General features: G+C 48.1%; 1 protein-coding gene across 4 annotated transcripts in view; it reads left to right on the top strand.

Moving 5' to 3' along the window:
* The window catches only part of ADAMTSL3 (ADAMTS like 3), a 229846-nt gene that overhangs the window by 154727 nt on the left and 60594 nt on the right, over positions 1-14525 (top strand). For all 4 annotated transcript variants that reach the window (XR_008311388.1, XM_053271888.1, XM_053271889.1 and 1 more), the window contains 3 exons: positions 3099-3210; positions 7641-7779; positions 10973-11023. Coding sequence is in view for 3 of the 4 variants with exons in the window: in XM_053271888.1 (XP_053127863.1) it covers positions 3099-3210; positions 7641-7779; positions 10973-11023 (302 nt within the window). In the remaining variant the exon portion in view is untranslated. The remainder of the gene's footprint in view (positions 1-3098; positions 3211-7640; positions 7780-10972; positions 11024-14525) is intronic.

Genomic DNA, 14525 nt, shown 5'->3' with positions numbered 1-14525 from the left:
CTAACCTGGTTAGGGCTGTTCATGTGCATAGCCTTTGTGTTTTTGTGTGTGTATTAATGTAGCTTTATCCCATCAGATTAAGGGCTCAGTTAATTCATAAACAAAACCATATTTTTAAAAACAATCTCACAAATATAAATAGCCTGCAGACTTTCTGGTCTCTTATAGTTAGATTCAGATCAGATTCATTTATTACGGTCATCGACCAGCTGTGTAGCTGAATGTAATTTTTCTCCATCCCATAAGGACTGTTAATTCATAAACAAAAACATATGTGTAACAATCTTACAAATATAAAAAGCCTGCAGTCCTTCTGGTCTCTTATAGTTAATTCTATATCTACTACTACTGCAACAACAAATATTTATATATTGCTCTTCAAACAAAGTTCTCAAAGCGGTTTACATAGGAAAATAAATAATACATAAATAAGATGGTCCCCTGCCCCCCAAAGGGTTCACAGTCTACAAAGAAACTTAAGGTAGGCACCAGCAACAGCCACTGGAGGGGTGCTGTGCTGGGGGTGGATAAGGCCAGTTGTGCTCCCCCTGCTACATATAAGAGAACCACCACTTTTTAAAAGTGCCTTTTTGCTCGCTTTCTCGAGACTGCTCCCCCTGCTGTTTATGTTTTGGAAGTGATTTGCCTGAACCGAAGCATTTTGCTGCGGCTGAGCAGCTAATCTGGAAAGCGCCCAGGCAAAGTCGATGCTCCACCACTGAGCTATGGCTGCATCCCTGAGGGAAATACCTTCCATACTTACACTTAGTCACCCATCTGAATGCAAACCAGGGTGGACCCTGCTTAGCAAAGGGGACACTTCATATTCACTACCACAGGAGAGGCCGTTCTTTACTGGTATGCAAAAGAGAACAAGTCTGAAAGTGACGGGACCAAGTTTCTGGATAGATTGCAAAGGGCCAGTTCAATGCCCCTTCTCCCTTAACAAGGGGTAAGGAATTAGAAGCAGGCTGTGGTCCTTTCGGCTCTGTGCCCAGATGGGATGATGCCCTTTGATCTTACCGTTCTAATCCGGGGAAGTGCACTCAGTAGCTAGTAGGAACGCCGGTAGCTTGCCAGGCTTTTAAACTTCAAATACACTTACATGTATGGACCACCACCTGTTATCCCCAAGATACTAAGCCACATTGCATACGTGTGTATATATAGCAGTTGCTTCACTTTTGGAGTGGGAAGGAGCAACGATTTTTCAGTGTGTAGCTGAGATACTACCGAGGAGGAGGAGGAGGAGGAGAAAGGGTGACCAATTCAAAGGGCAGAGAGAGTTTAGTTTGGCAAGGTGAGCAGAGGTGGTATGATGGATCCACCACAGCCCAGTTCTAAAACAGTCCATGCAAGGCATCATTGGTTTTAGTGGGACTTCATTACAAGTTAAAATCATGAAATGTCAGAGCTGTGGGGGACCCTGGAGGTCTTCTAGGCCAACCCCCTGCTCCGTGCCAGAACCTGCAGCAGCACCCCGACAAATGCTTCCCAGGCTCTGTTGGAAAAACCCCAGCACAGGAGAGCACACCACTGCATGGCCCCCTAGCTCAGTGGAAAGGCATCTGCTTTGCATGCAGAAGGACTCAGGTTCTTTCCCTGATCAACCCAGGTAGGGCTGGGAGAGGCTCCTGCCTGAAACCTTGGAGAGCTGCTGCCAGTCAGTGTAGACAATCCTGAGATAGATGGACCAATGGTCTGGCTCAGCATGAGGCCGCTTCAAATGCTCCTGTGTCCTCCCTGGTTCTTGTTTTAATCCCATAATAGCCAATACTGCAAATCTGATTGGCTGGTTGAGTGCGGACATAGCCGTGCCATTTAATGCACACTACTGCATGACCCCATAAAGTAAAGTTGTGCCATCGAGTCGGTGTCAACTCCTGGCGCCCACAGAGCCCTGTGGTTGTCTTTGGTAGAATACAGGAAGGGTTTACCATTGCCTCCCCCCACACAGTATGAGACGATGCCTTTCAGCACCTTCCTATATCGCTGCTTCCCAATATAGGTGTTTCCCGTAGTCTGGGAAACATACCAGCAGAGATTTGAACCAGCAACCTCTGGCTTGCTAGTCAGGTCATTTCCCCACTGTGCCATTAGGTGACTGCATGACCCCATAGCTCAGTGGAAAAGCATCTACTTGACATGCAGAAGGTTTCAGGTTCATTCCCCGACATCTCCAGGTAGGGCTGGGAAAGACTCCTGCCTGGAACCCTGGAGCAGCTGCTGCGAATCAGACCCATCTAGCTCAGTATTTACACAGACTGGCAGCGGCTTCTCCAAGGTTGCAGGCAGGAATCTCTCTCAGCCCTGTCTTGGAGATGCCACCAGGGAGGGAACTTGGGACCTTCTGCTCTTCCTAGAGTGACTCCATCCCCTAAGGAGAATATCTTGCAGTGCTCACATGAGGTCTCCTATTCATATGTATAGTACATAGGAAGCTGCCATATACCGAGTCACACCATTGGTCCATCTTGTTCAGGCTTGTCTTCACAGACTGGCAGCAGCTTCTCCAAGGTTGCAGGCAGGCGTCTCTCTCAGCCCTCTCTTGGAGATGCTGCCAGGGAGAGAACTTGGGACCTTCTACACGCAAGCAGGCAGATGCTCTTCCCAGAGCGGCCCCATCCCATAAGGTGAATATCTTACAGTACTCACACATGTAGTCTCCCTTCCAAATGCAAACTGCCCTGAGCCAATTATGGAAGGCCAGTATAGAAATCAAATAAATGAAAGAAAGAAAGAACCTGGTACGAGACAACTTTCTATTTTATCCTACGCAATGTCTCTGCGTGTGGGGTTGTGGGGTAGGCTGAGCTCCGCCTGAAAAGGAGTGCCTCCACCACTGGTAGCGTGTGAATGGGGCAGAGATGTCGACATAAGTGGCAGGAGGACAGGTAACGCGTCACTGATAACTCCAAACTTCTGTTTTTAAAGTGTGGTCCTCCCAGATGTTCTGGCTGAGGGGTTTTATCCCCCCCCCGCCCCTTCCTTTGTCATGCAGCTTTCTGAGCCGTATTTTTGTGCATGAATTATGTTGTAGCAGGCGGCAGAGTGCTGGCGCGCGGTGTACAAATGTGTTGTAATGGAACTCTCTTCAGACCAGGTACACTGCCCCCAAAGACAGCGTGGTGCAGTTCTTTTTCTATCAACCCATCAGTCACCAGTGGAGACAGACGGAGTTCTTCCCTTGCACCGTGACGTGCGGAGGAGGTGAGTAATGGCGGTGGCTTGGGAGTGCGCACAGCTGTGGCTTGTAAGTGGCAGGTTTACAGCCTTCTAGCTGCACTTTTTTCCCTTTAATTTTTTTTTTTAAAAAAAAACAGGAATTGCTATAAATTTGCGCTGTGTTGTAACGTTGGGCTCTTCCCTGTTTTGCATTTTAGAAAGCGTGCAGGAGGCCAAAATTTGCACCTAGTGAAGTTCGTAGAGATATGCTGCTGATATATTCGGTTTTCTGAAAGGAGTAAACCATAAGCTTCCAATGTAAACCTGAAATGGAGGCTGTGGTGTATTTGCAGTGGAAATGCAGAAGGAGTGATGGGCCAGTGTGGATGATAGTTTACCAGGGTGCTTTCCAGATTAGACCCTGCAACGGGGTCACGTTGTATCTCGGAAGTGTGCTTCCACACGTCCTGTGTTGTGACAATGCATTTCCTGTGCGGACAGCAGGGTGCCGTCCACATTTCCAATGCCTTGTTTTGAATTTAATCGCTACGATATAGAGCTAGGACGTCATAGATCCGGCGTAAGGGAGTTGCTGTTTTTTCGGGTTGTTCGTTTCCACGAGACTGCTCCCCCTGCTGTTTATGTTTCAAATGCGACTTGCCTGAATGAAGGCATTTTGCTGCTGTTGAGCAGCTAGGCTGGAAAGCGCCCAGGGCATGCAGTTAAGAAGGGGGCATGGGGGAGAGGGCATGGAGGAGAAGAGCTGCTCTTGTGGCAGCAAGCATGAATTGTCCCCTTTGCTAAGCAGGGTCTGCCCTGGTTTACATTTGGTTGGGTGACTACATGTGAGCGCTGTAAGGTATTCCCCTTAGGGGATGAAGCCATAGCACAGTGAATGCTCCCGCTAATGGTGAGCTTGCTACTCCATCAGGAGACTGAGCTCTAAGACATAGGAACTTAGTGTAGGAAGCTGCCATGCCATCTAGCTCAGTATTGTCTTCATAGACTGGCAGCGGCCTCTCCAAGGTTGCAGGCAGGAATCTCTCTCAGCCCTGTCTTGGAGATGCTGCCAGGGAGGGAACTTGGAACCTTCTGCTCTTCCCAGAGTGGATCCATCCCCTGAGGGGAATATCTTACACTGCGTTCACAGTGTGGCCAGGAGCCGTGGCCGCCTTGTGAATGTGGCGCTGGCTGGTAAATGCTCTCAGACAGGGCAGTGCGACCTTGTTTGGGAGTAAAGCCACGCCCCCTGCTTCTGACGTCAGACGTAGGGGGTGTGGTGGGTGGCCGCCAGCAGGAGGAACACGGGCCGCCAACTGGCTTCCTCCTCCAGTTGCAGCAGCTCTCCAGGGTATCAGGCAGGAGTCTCTCCCAGCCCTACCTGGAGATGCCAGGATTGAGCCTGAGACCTTCTGCATGCAGAGCAGATGCGCTACCACTGAAATATGGCCCATCTCCAAGCTTTAAGACCTCCAAGTTACGACCCAGATATGGGAGACATTTTAATTGTCTTGGTCCGTTTTCTCTGACCCCCTTCGAAAGGAAAATAACAAGGGATGGGCGAAGAGCAGAGCTGACTCAATTGTCCTTCAAGCAGCAGATCCTCTTACTGGGATGTGCACGGAACTGGCTGGCCCGGTTCGGTTTGAATTCAGACAGGACTCAAACCTGACTGGGCCAGGTTGGCCCGGCACCCCCTCAAACCCTCCCCCCCGCAGTTCAGTCCGGTCCGGGAGGGTTGCAAGTGTTTTTTTACCTCTTCCATAATCCTTCTGTGTTCCTTCCGCATGCAAAGCCGACACTCTACCACCGAACCATGGCCCCATCCCCTATAAGGAAGCTGCCTTATGCAGAGAGACCATCTAGCTCAGCACTGCCTACATAAAACTTGCACTTCAGCCCTCCGATAGATGTTGGACTTCAGCTCTCATCACCCCTGACTATTGGCCACTGTGGCTGGGGATGATGGGAGTTGTAGTCCAGAAACAGCTGGTGGGCCCGAGTTGTGCAGCCCAGCTCTACACTGACAGGCAGTCGCTCTGTAGGGTTTCAGACAGGGGTCTTTCTAGGCCCTGCCTGGAGATGTCAGGGGTTGTGCCCCGGTCCTTCTGCATGCAAAATCTGTGCTTGGCCCCCTTAACTGTGGTTAGATTGTGGGGAGTGGGCTCGGGGATTGTGCGCTCCCCACTTACTCCCCTCTAGGGAGTGAATTCCTTCCACCAGCCCTTGCCACCGTGAAGCGTTGCGCTCCCGCTTGTGAGCCCTGAGATACCAGAAACCAAAAGAACTCGGAGAATGAGGTTTATATGCCATGTAAAAAAAAAACCCACCCCAGTATTGAGAAATAAATCTCCATCGGGTATTTCAGGAATCTCCTTCTGTTTCTGCCTGGCTTGAACGTTCCATAAAGCGTACAGTTCCTTGGTAGCGGTCTGACTCCTTTTGGCTGCTTTCACGTGCTTATAAATGACTCGGAGATGTTTTTGGAGATGATCGCTCCGAAAGCAGAGCAAAAGAAAGACGCTGTAAACCACACCATCGTCCTTCATTCCACTGAATATTTGTTCAAAAACAGTTCCCTTTTGCAAGTGTTCTCACTGTCAAACCATGGGGGAATCATATGGCTTTCAGAAAGCATGCGTCTCCCATAAAGCGCAGCCGTGTTTAAACAAATAGCTAAAGTGTCCAATATTTACGTTTCATGTGTTAGCTTTTTCTTTTCTTTTCGTTTTTCTTTTTTTGCACTGAGCCTCCTCTCGCTTGCTCAGCAGACTTGGCTGCACGGATACACAGCACCAGTGGTGCTGCTGTCCTCGACTTTACAGTTTTCCCTCCCTTGTGTGATAATGCCTTGGCTCAGCCAGGAAACGCATAACTGGAACCTTTGATATGTAACACTGAGGAGTTGGATGCTGGCATCGATGCTGTTTGGTTTCTTGACTCCATTTTGGATTTTCATTCTTGTGCACTCCCTCTCTTTCTCTCTCTCCTTTTGTTGTTTGCTTAAGAACTCATACCAGCACATGCCCTCCTTTCCTTACATGTGAGTCAGTTCTTGTGAATAAGCACTCCCTACCCTCGGCCCGGCATCAGCCAAGGAAGCAACAGAGTGACCCATAAAACTCAGATGTCTTACCCAGATTATACACACCAGCTCGATTTCTCCAATGTTTTCCCCTCTCTTCTCCCCTCCCTTCATTCTATTAGGAGGAATGTTCTTAAAATATATATTTTGGGGTTTCGTAACATTAAGCTCGGTGGTATTTTTGGATCTCTTCTTAAGAGGTTCTGGCTCTCCGTTTTAATTGTTTCCCGTACCGCTTGGCACTACTCAATACATAGCAGGGTTGATTTGAAGAGGCTGCCTATCTCTCCATGGTGCCTCAGTAAATGACAGGCGTGCCACGGACCACAGTGTGAAGCCACGCACAGACTCATGGGTGCGCTGAGCTTTTCTGGGAGTTTCTGTTTCTGCGGCCTCCTTCGTGATGGGAGCTCAGGCTTGCAGTGGGTCCTGGATGAGGGACTTGAGAACTGCAAGTCTGGGGGTGGGATTCAGCTTGTGTGTTCCCACCCCACTCTAGCCAAAGGAGGAACATAGGAAGTTGCCTTGTACTGAGTCAAAGCCTTAGGAACATAGGAAGCTGCCATATACTGAGTCAGACCATTGGTCCATCTCATTGAGTATTGTCTACACAGACTGGCAGTGACTTCTCCAAGGTTGCAGGCAGGCATCTCTCTCGGCCCTATCTTGGAGATGCTGCCAGGGAGGGAACTTGGAACCTTCTGCTCTTCCCAGAGCTCCATCCCCAGAGGGGAATATCTTACAGTGCTCAACACATCAAGTCTCCCATTCATTTGCAACCAGGGCAGACCCTGCTTAGCTAAGGGGACAAGTCATGCTTGCTACCACAAGACCAGCTCTCCTTTCAATCTAGCTCAGTATTGACCAGCCATGGCTCTCCAAGGTTACAGGCAGGAATCCCTCCCATTTTTTTGAAAAAAAAATTTTTTTAATGGCCATCACGCATGCACATATGGCCTCTGCGAGGCCCTCGACCATGCCAGGCCTCGCAGTGGCCATTTGTGCATGTGCGGCGTACAAAATGGCCACCGCGCCAAAATACAGAGGTCCGAACGGGCCGGAAAAAGTGGCCGAACGGGCTGCAGTGGTGATGACTGAAGCCAGCGGTGGGAGAGGGAACCTTTGTGGACTAGGCCTAGAGGAAGCTCCCCAAAGGGGCTAAAGGTTAAAAATAAATACATTTTTTAAAATTCGCAAACTCCCCCGAACAGTCGGGGGGGTGTCGGCTCGAGGCCGGACCGAACAGGGGGTGGTTCGGTCCAACCTCAAACTGAACCGGCTCGATGTCAAACTTTCGAATGTCGAGCCGGTTCCACACATCCCTAGAACCTGGTCTTGGATTTGGGTAAAGACAGTAATTTCTAACGTCTGGGATTTCACCCCACTGTAGGTTATCAGCTGAACTCTGCCGAGTGTGTGGATATCCGTTCGAAGCGCGTCGTGCCAGATCAATACTGCCATTACTACCCTGAGAACAAGAAACCGAAGCCTAAGCTGAAGGAATGTAATATGGACCCTTGTCCTTCTAGGTTTGTATTACAAATGTATTAATGGGTGGTTGGCATTTAGGTTCCGGTAGGGCTTTGTATACTGCAAGGAACTCTGGGTTCTCTACCCCTCTCCCAGGGATCCCTGTCAGTGGGGGCTGAATCACCCTGTGTTGAGTGTAGGGAAACTTTGTACATGCAAAGCTTCACTTTTCCCCATGGCAGTGAAAGTCAGTAAATTGTATTATTTTGCAAACTCGTATCCATAAGTGGTGCATTCAGATTTTGATTCAGTGCGGGCATGCCCTCACCTCTTGCCTGTGGCCTTCTCAGAGGCATCGGGTGTCCCACTGTGTGAAACAGGATGCTGGACTGGATGGGCCTTGGGCCTGATCCAGCAGGGCTGTTCTTATGTTCTTAACCAGCAGTGTTATCTGGATCTGCTTGCAGTTGATCGCGGGTAGCCATGTCAAGCTATTCTAGCAAAATAACCACGGAAAATCATGTGGTAATTTAAGGACAAAGGCCGGCATCCTAACACTTCGCTTGTGCAACCAACAAAGTTGTACTAGGGCAAGGCCACCGGCACGGAGCCTCCCAGGAGTCTTAGGGGCATGGAACTGTGAATGCGTCCAACATGGCAGCTTCATTCTTCAAGTCGCACTACAGTCCCAATCTTGGCATGCTTGTGTGGTGCAGTGCCGAGGAGCGTAGGATGCTGCCTTATGCCAAGGCAGACCATTGGCCCATCAAGCTCAGTATTGTCTACACAGACTGGCAGTGGCTTCTCCAAGGTTGCAAGCAGGAGTCTCTCTCAGCCCTATCTTGGAGATGCTGCCAGGGAGGGAACTTGGAGCCTAGATGCTCTTCCTAGAGCAGCTCCATCCTCTGAGGGGAATATCTGACAGTGCTCACTAGTCTCCCTTTCATATGCAACCAGGGCGGACCCTGCTTAGCTAAGGAGACAAGTCATGCTTGCTACCACAAGACCAGGTCTCCTCCCACATGTTCTGATGTTCCAGCTCTGCTTGGGAATGCCAGAGATTGAACGGGGGGGGTTCTGCATGCAAGGCCGATGCTGTAGCATTCCATTTCAGCCCTGTCCACCAGTGTACAGCTAGGGAATCACTGGCCTACTTGATGCCAGCCTCCCATCCTCTTCCTTATATGCACAATACTAAGTCAAGGCTTTCACTTTTTGTAAAGACGGCAGGCTCCAATAAAACAAATAAATGCAACTCAGAGGGAAGACACTTGTGGTGCAAAGACCACACGCCACTGTTGCCAAGTTCCTAAAGGCTGCCGCGTTCATCGGCCGTATTGAGTTGCACAGTGACATTTAAGGCGCGCTGGCTGCTGGATCATCTGGTGCTGTTTCCTGGCTCGGCTCAAGTATCTTAAAATAACACAGCAATATCTAGCCCAGAACCTCACATCAGAATGCCAGCTGGCAGAGCTAGAGATGGATCCGAGAAGAAAAGGAAACGCGCTTGGTAGATTTCATTTCCTATAACTAGACTGCCCTGTTTCCTCTAATCCCGGCAGTCATCAATAGTGACCCCTCAAAAGGGTAGATGTAGACCCATTCTGGCAACACTGACAGATCGTAAGAGGTTACAGAGTTTTTTTGGGGAAGCGGGATGGGAGCTTTATAAGACAGGTGGGGGAACGTAGCCCATGAGTGGCTGTCATAAATATTGATACTATAAACATGAAGGTGCTACGATGCTGAAGGGTGAACCTTTATTTCTTATTACTCCTTCTTGTAGACGGCAGGACCAGGCCAGGACTGTAGGCAGATGTACCAGGGCTTTTTAAGGAAAATTGATAATTGTGCAATAGCATGACCGTTGTACAATTTCATGTGAGTGTAATTTTCAGATGTGGCGAGTGCCTCTGCAGCAAACGTCTGTGCATTTCCCTTTTCTGTGCACGCATTATTCATTACATTATAATTATTCATTTCAATTAAAGGTAAAGTTGTGACGTTGAGTCGGTTTCGACTCTGGGCCATGTGGTTTTCTTTGGTCGGGTTTACCATTGCCTCCTCCTGCGCAGTATGAGATGATGCCTTTTAGCTTCTTCCTATGTCGCTGCTGCCCAATATACGTGTTTCCCATAGTCTGGGAAACATATCAGCGGGGATTCGAGCCAGCAACCTCTTGCTCCCTAGGCAAGTTACTTCCCCGTTGCACCATTAGGTGGCTATTCATTACAATTACCATTGTGCAATTTCATGTGTGTAATGTTTGCATGTAGCATACGCCTCTACAACTCACATCTGTGCATTTTCCTTGACTGCACACACATCCTTTGTTGCCAACAGTCACATTACGTGACATTTATAGGCCCATTCACACCTTATGTTAAACACTCGTGTAACGAGTGTACAGTGTACACAGGTACAGATCAGTAAGCAGGTACAGTCATTCACACGTTACGTTGAACATAGTTACAGCAATATACTTTCTATTTGTACTATGCATTTGTGGGCCCTGTACCTAGGTTTACTTTTTAACATGAATGCAGGTATAGTCATTCACACAAACGTGTATGAGTGTTCAGACATTTCTACACTCGCACCACATAATGTCTGAAATGGGGCTTTTGAAGCCTAAAGAGGGAGGAAAACGTCAGAAATAAAGATTTAACAGCACTATTGCAGAAGAGTGTTATATTCATTAAGACTCTGTAGGGAGTAGCAGTGGAGTCTGTGGGAAGCATCTTTGGTGGGGGAGCAGAAATAGGTATGCTTTGTCAAAGTCTGGGTTCTAGAGGAGCCTGGACGTCTCCCTTGACTTTTCTCATCGCTATCGGACACTTTTTACATCACCTAACATAATACGACGTTTGCACAATTTGAATTTTTGAACTGCACAAATGTTCTTTTAGAATGATTTTTCCGCCTACCTTGTTCAGAAGCTGGAGACAGAAGCTGGATCAGACGCGGTCATCCTACCTATCTGAGGCTTGACAGATGATCAAGCTCCCTGGCTCCGACCATGTTTTTATCTAACACACGGTCAAAAATCAGGAGCGCACCCAGCTGCAAAAACTGGGTAGGACTCATCATCTGCCTCGTTTATGGTTGTGTGGATTGCCCTAGAGGTTTCCCAAAATTGTGAGTGTGTGTGTTTAGTTTGTTTTTTCCCCAAGGGAGTGTGTTTAACATGTTAAAAAAATCTGATTCTTTAGCAATTAACTTTGTAATTTCTTGTGTCTTTTTAATTCGCAGTGATGGATTTAAAGAAATCATGCCGTATGATCACTTCCAGCCACTTCCTCGGTATGTACAGAATCAACTAGATATAGGTTGCTACAGAGATAAACATGCAATTACTAATTTAGTATTGATTGATTGAGTGAGTGATTGATTGATTAAGTGCCGTCAAGTCTGTGTCGACTCTTAGTGACCACCTAGATAGATTCTCTCCAGGATGATCTGTCTTCAGCTTGGCCTTGAAGGTCTCTCAATGGGGCATTCATTGCTGTTGTAATCGAGTCCACTCTACCTTGCTGCTGGTCATCCTCTTCTTCTCTTGCCTTCAACTTTCCCCAATATGATGGACTTCTCAAGGGAGCTGGGTCTTTGCATAATGTGTCCGAAGTATGATAGTTTGAGCCTGGTCATTTGTGCCTCTAGTGAAAATTCTGGATTGATTTGTTCTCTGATCCATTGGTTTGTTTTCCTGGCTGTCCATGGTCTCCTCAAAAGTCTTCTCCAGCACCAAAGTTCAAAAGCATCAATGCTTTTTCTATCTTGCTTCTTCAAAGTCCAGCTTTCACATCCATAGACTGTCACGGGGGAAACCATTGTTGGAATAATTCTAATCTTTGTAGGTGCTGACACATCACAGCATCTAGTTTAATCTAGTTTAATATAGTGCATGGTTTATAACCTTTAGTCTGTGTTGCAGGCTCCTGCTTACTCAAAGCAAATAGGAGCAACCATTTGCCTTAGATGGCAGTGCTAAGTTGTCTGTCCAGACATTCAGTTCTTAAGATAAAATCCCTTCAAAGCACATGGCATTTAAATGCACAACCCACCATTAATGCTTAAGTGCAGATATTCCATTAGTGAGTGGTGCAAAAGATAGCATTTCTGGAGTGCAGTGCAGCAATCAGCTAAATAAAGCACCTCCAAGAAAAGGAACTGACACTCCAGACTGGAGTGCTGGTCTTCTGGTAGCAAGCATGAACTATCCCCTTTGCTAAGCAGGGCCTGCCCTTGTTTGCATGTGAATGGAAGACTACATGTGAACCCTGTAAGATAGTCCCCTTATGGGATGGGGCCATAACTCATTGGATGAGCCTGGTTGCATACAGAATCCCTCCCTCCAGACAGGGCTGGGAGAGACTCCTGCCTGCAACCTTGGAGAAGCCGCTGCCAGTCTGTGTAGACGATACTGAGCTAGATGGGCCAATGGTCTGACTCAGCCACTGAGGGAGATGGGCCAGTAATATCCCTGCTTCCACTGCCTCCTGTGGCCCCGGCAGCACAGGGAATAGGAGGTATCCATGCCTGACCGGTAGAGATCCTCCTGGAATTCTCACGGCAAGTAACTTGTTCACACGTAGCCACAATGAAGACAAAGTGCCTGCCCGGAGCTCAGTGGCACCCTCCTCTTCCTTCCCTTGAGCCACAGTTCTCCACAAACAGTAGGGCCGTCTGCAAGCATCCTTTATGACCCCACAGTGTGCCCTGTTGCCCTCCTCGGAAGCTGGGGCATGGCAAGGCGGGCGTTCCAGCATTCAGTGGAGGATCTTGAAAGAACAGAGCTGTGGCTCAAGCTGTAAATGCACCACCGGACTGTTTTAACAGATGGAGAAGTCTTTTGAAATAAGCAGGGGGGAAATCCCTGGATAAATGCTCCCCCCCCCACCTTCTAAACACACGTGCATGCACGCACACCTTTGAAAGCTTTTGGAACAGCTCCGTGTAGTTCAAGCTTGCTGGAGTGTCGAGGGATTCCCTGACAGGCAGAGACCCTGGAAAGCATCTACCAAACAGCCTGCCTCCCCACCCCTTTCCCAGTAGCTCTTAGACCTCTTTCCACCTGGAACGGGCTCTCGGGAATTTGGGACATGGAGCATATTTTTTAAACCGACGAGATCGGGGGAAAGAGCTGCAAAAATACCATTACGCCATAAACACTTCTGCAGCTAGCCACGCACGGAGTGTGTTTGTTGTGGCATATACAAAATAATTCAGCGTGTCCTTTACATGGCAGTGATTTCGTCCCCCACTCCTCGCCATATTTACCTGAATAGAAGACGCCTCATTCACCGTAATGAATTCAGGCTCTGATTTTTCACTAAAGGTAAAGGTAAAGCGTGCCATAAAGTTGATTCCGACTCCTGGTGCCCACAGAGCCCTGTGGTTTTTTTTGGTAGAATACAGGAGGGGGTTACCATTGTCTCTTCCCTACTAGGCCATTTTTAAAGTGTTCAAAAAGTTTCACATACGGAACGTTGGGAATCCTCACCACCCCAGTGGTTCTGAATAGCAGTTGAAAAGCCGTATGCAAATTGTGCCAGGGGTATTCAAGCTTGGGTCCCCAGATGGTGTTGGACTACAACTCCCATCATCCCTAGCCACAGTTGTGGCAGTGGATGATGGGAGTTGTAGTCCAACAGCGTCTGGGGGATCCAAGTTTAAAAACTCCTGAATTATGTGAATATATCACTAAAGCCCTGTAAAGCAGGTCCTGAAAGAAAGGCGTGTTCCTAAGGGGTGTTCCTTGAGTTCATGGCTGAGAGGAGATTTGAACTGGGAGGCAGTTCACACTCTTAGTGCCTTGCCACTCGTGCCTTTTTTTAGATGTACCCCTGATATTTTTTCAGTGTGCACTTGAAAATGCAAAGTGCAAGTGGCAAGTGGGAACGCTGTGACAGGTTGCTTTAAAGACTAGTCTTTAGTGTGCTATGTATTACATGGATCATTCCTTTGAGTCCAGCTAACACAACGATAGCAGCAGATGAAGTCCATTTATCAGGGCCGATGGTGAAATCATTAGCAATTTGCTCCGCGTGGCCTGGTTTTGATCATGTCAGTTTGGCTTAAATGTCAGCACCTGATCCCGCAGCCGTTTCCATATTCGGTTTGTGTACCGTGTGATGAATTTACTCAGGGCAGAGAGTTGGGTGAATTATTTCAGGCAGGGAGCATTCTTGATTTACCTCCTGTATGGGGAGCAGTTATTTACATTCACCTTTTGGATTTATAGGCTTCTGTTCGGTCTGCTCTTTGTTTAATTTCTTTACAATGCCTCCGTTCCTCCCAAAGAGAGACACTTGGTGGTTGCAGTTGCTGACTTCAGCCAATGGAGTGGTTGTCATTTGCTTAGGTCTCACTTTTAATTTTTTCACGTTTTATATCCCACTTCCTTGCCAGAAGCTCAGGGCAGCATTTAGGGTTGGGGATGGAGCCATTGCTCAGTGGTTGAACACCTGCCTTCCTGCAGGAGGTCCCAGGTTCCATCCCTGGCAGCATCGATTAGGGCTGAGGAAAAAGGCTCCTGCCTGAAACCTTGGAGAGTCGCTGCCAGTCAGTGTAGACAGTAATGAGCTAGATGGACCAAGGGTCTGGCTCAGCATGAGTTCTCACTGTGTTCTCACTGGCTCTGGTTTTTAACCCCATAATAGCCAGTACTGAAAATCTGACTGGCTGGCTGAGGGCATAGCCATGCCATTTCATATTGCTCAGGGTTTATTTATATATATTTATTGTTTACATTTATATCCCTCTCTCCCGCCAAGCGGTCCAGAGTGGCGTGTGTGGCTATATT

Source organism: Hemicordylus capensis, chromosome 10 (genome assembly GCF_027244095.1).
Source record: "Hemicordylus capensis ecotype Gifberg chromosome 10, rHemCap1.1.pri, whole genome shotgun sequence".
Lineage (NCBI taxonomy): Eukaryota > Metazoa > Chordata > Lepidosauria > Squamata > Cordylidae > Hemicordylus > Hemicordylus capensis.
The sequence above is the reverse complement of the archived record's forward strand: the minus strand, read 5'-3'. Positions and strand labels throughout refer to the sequence as shown.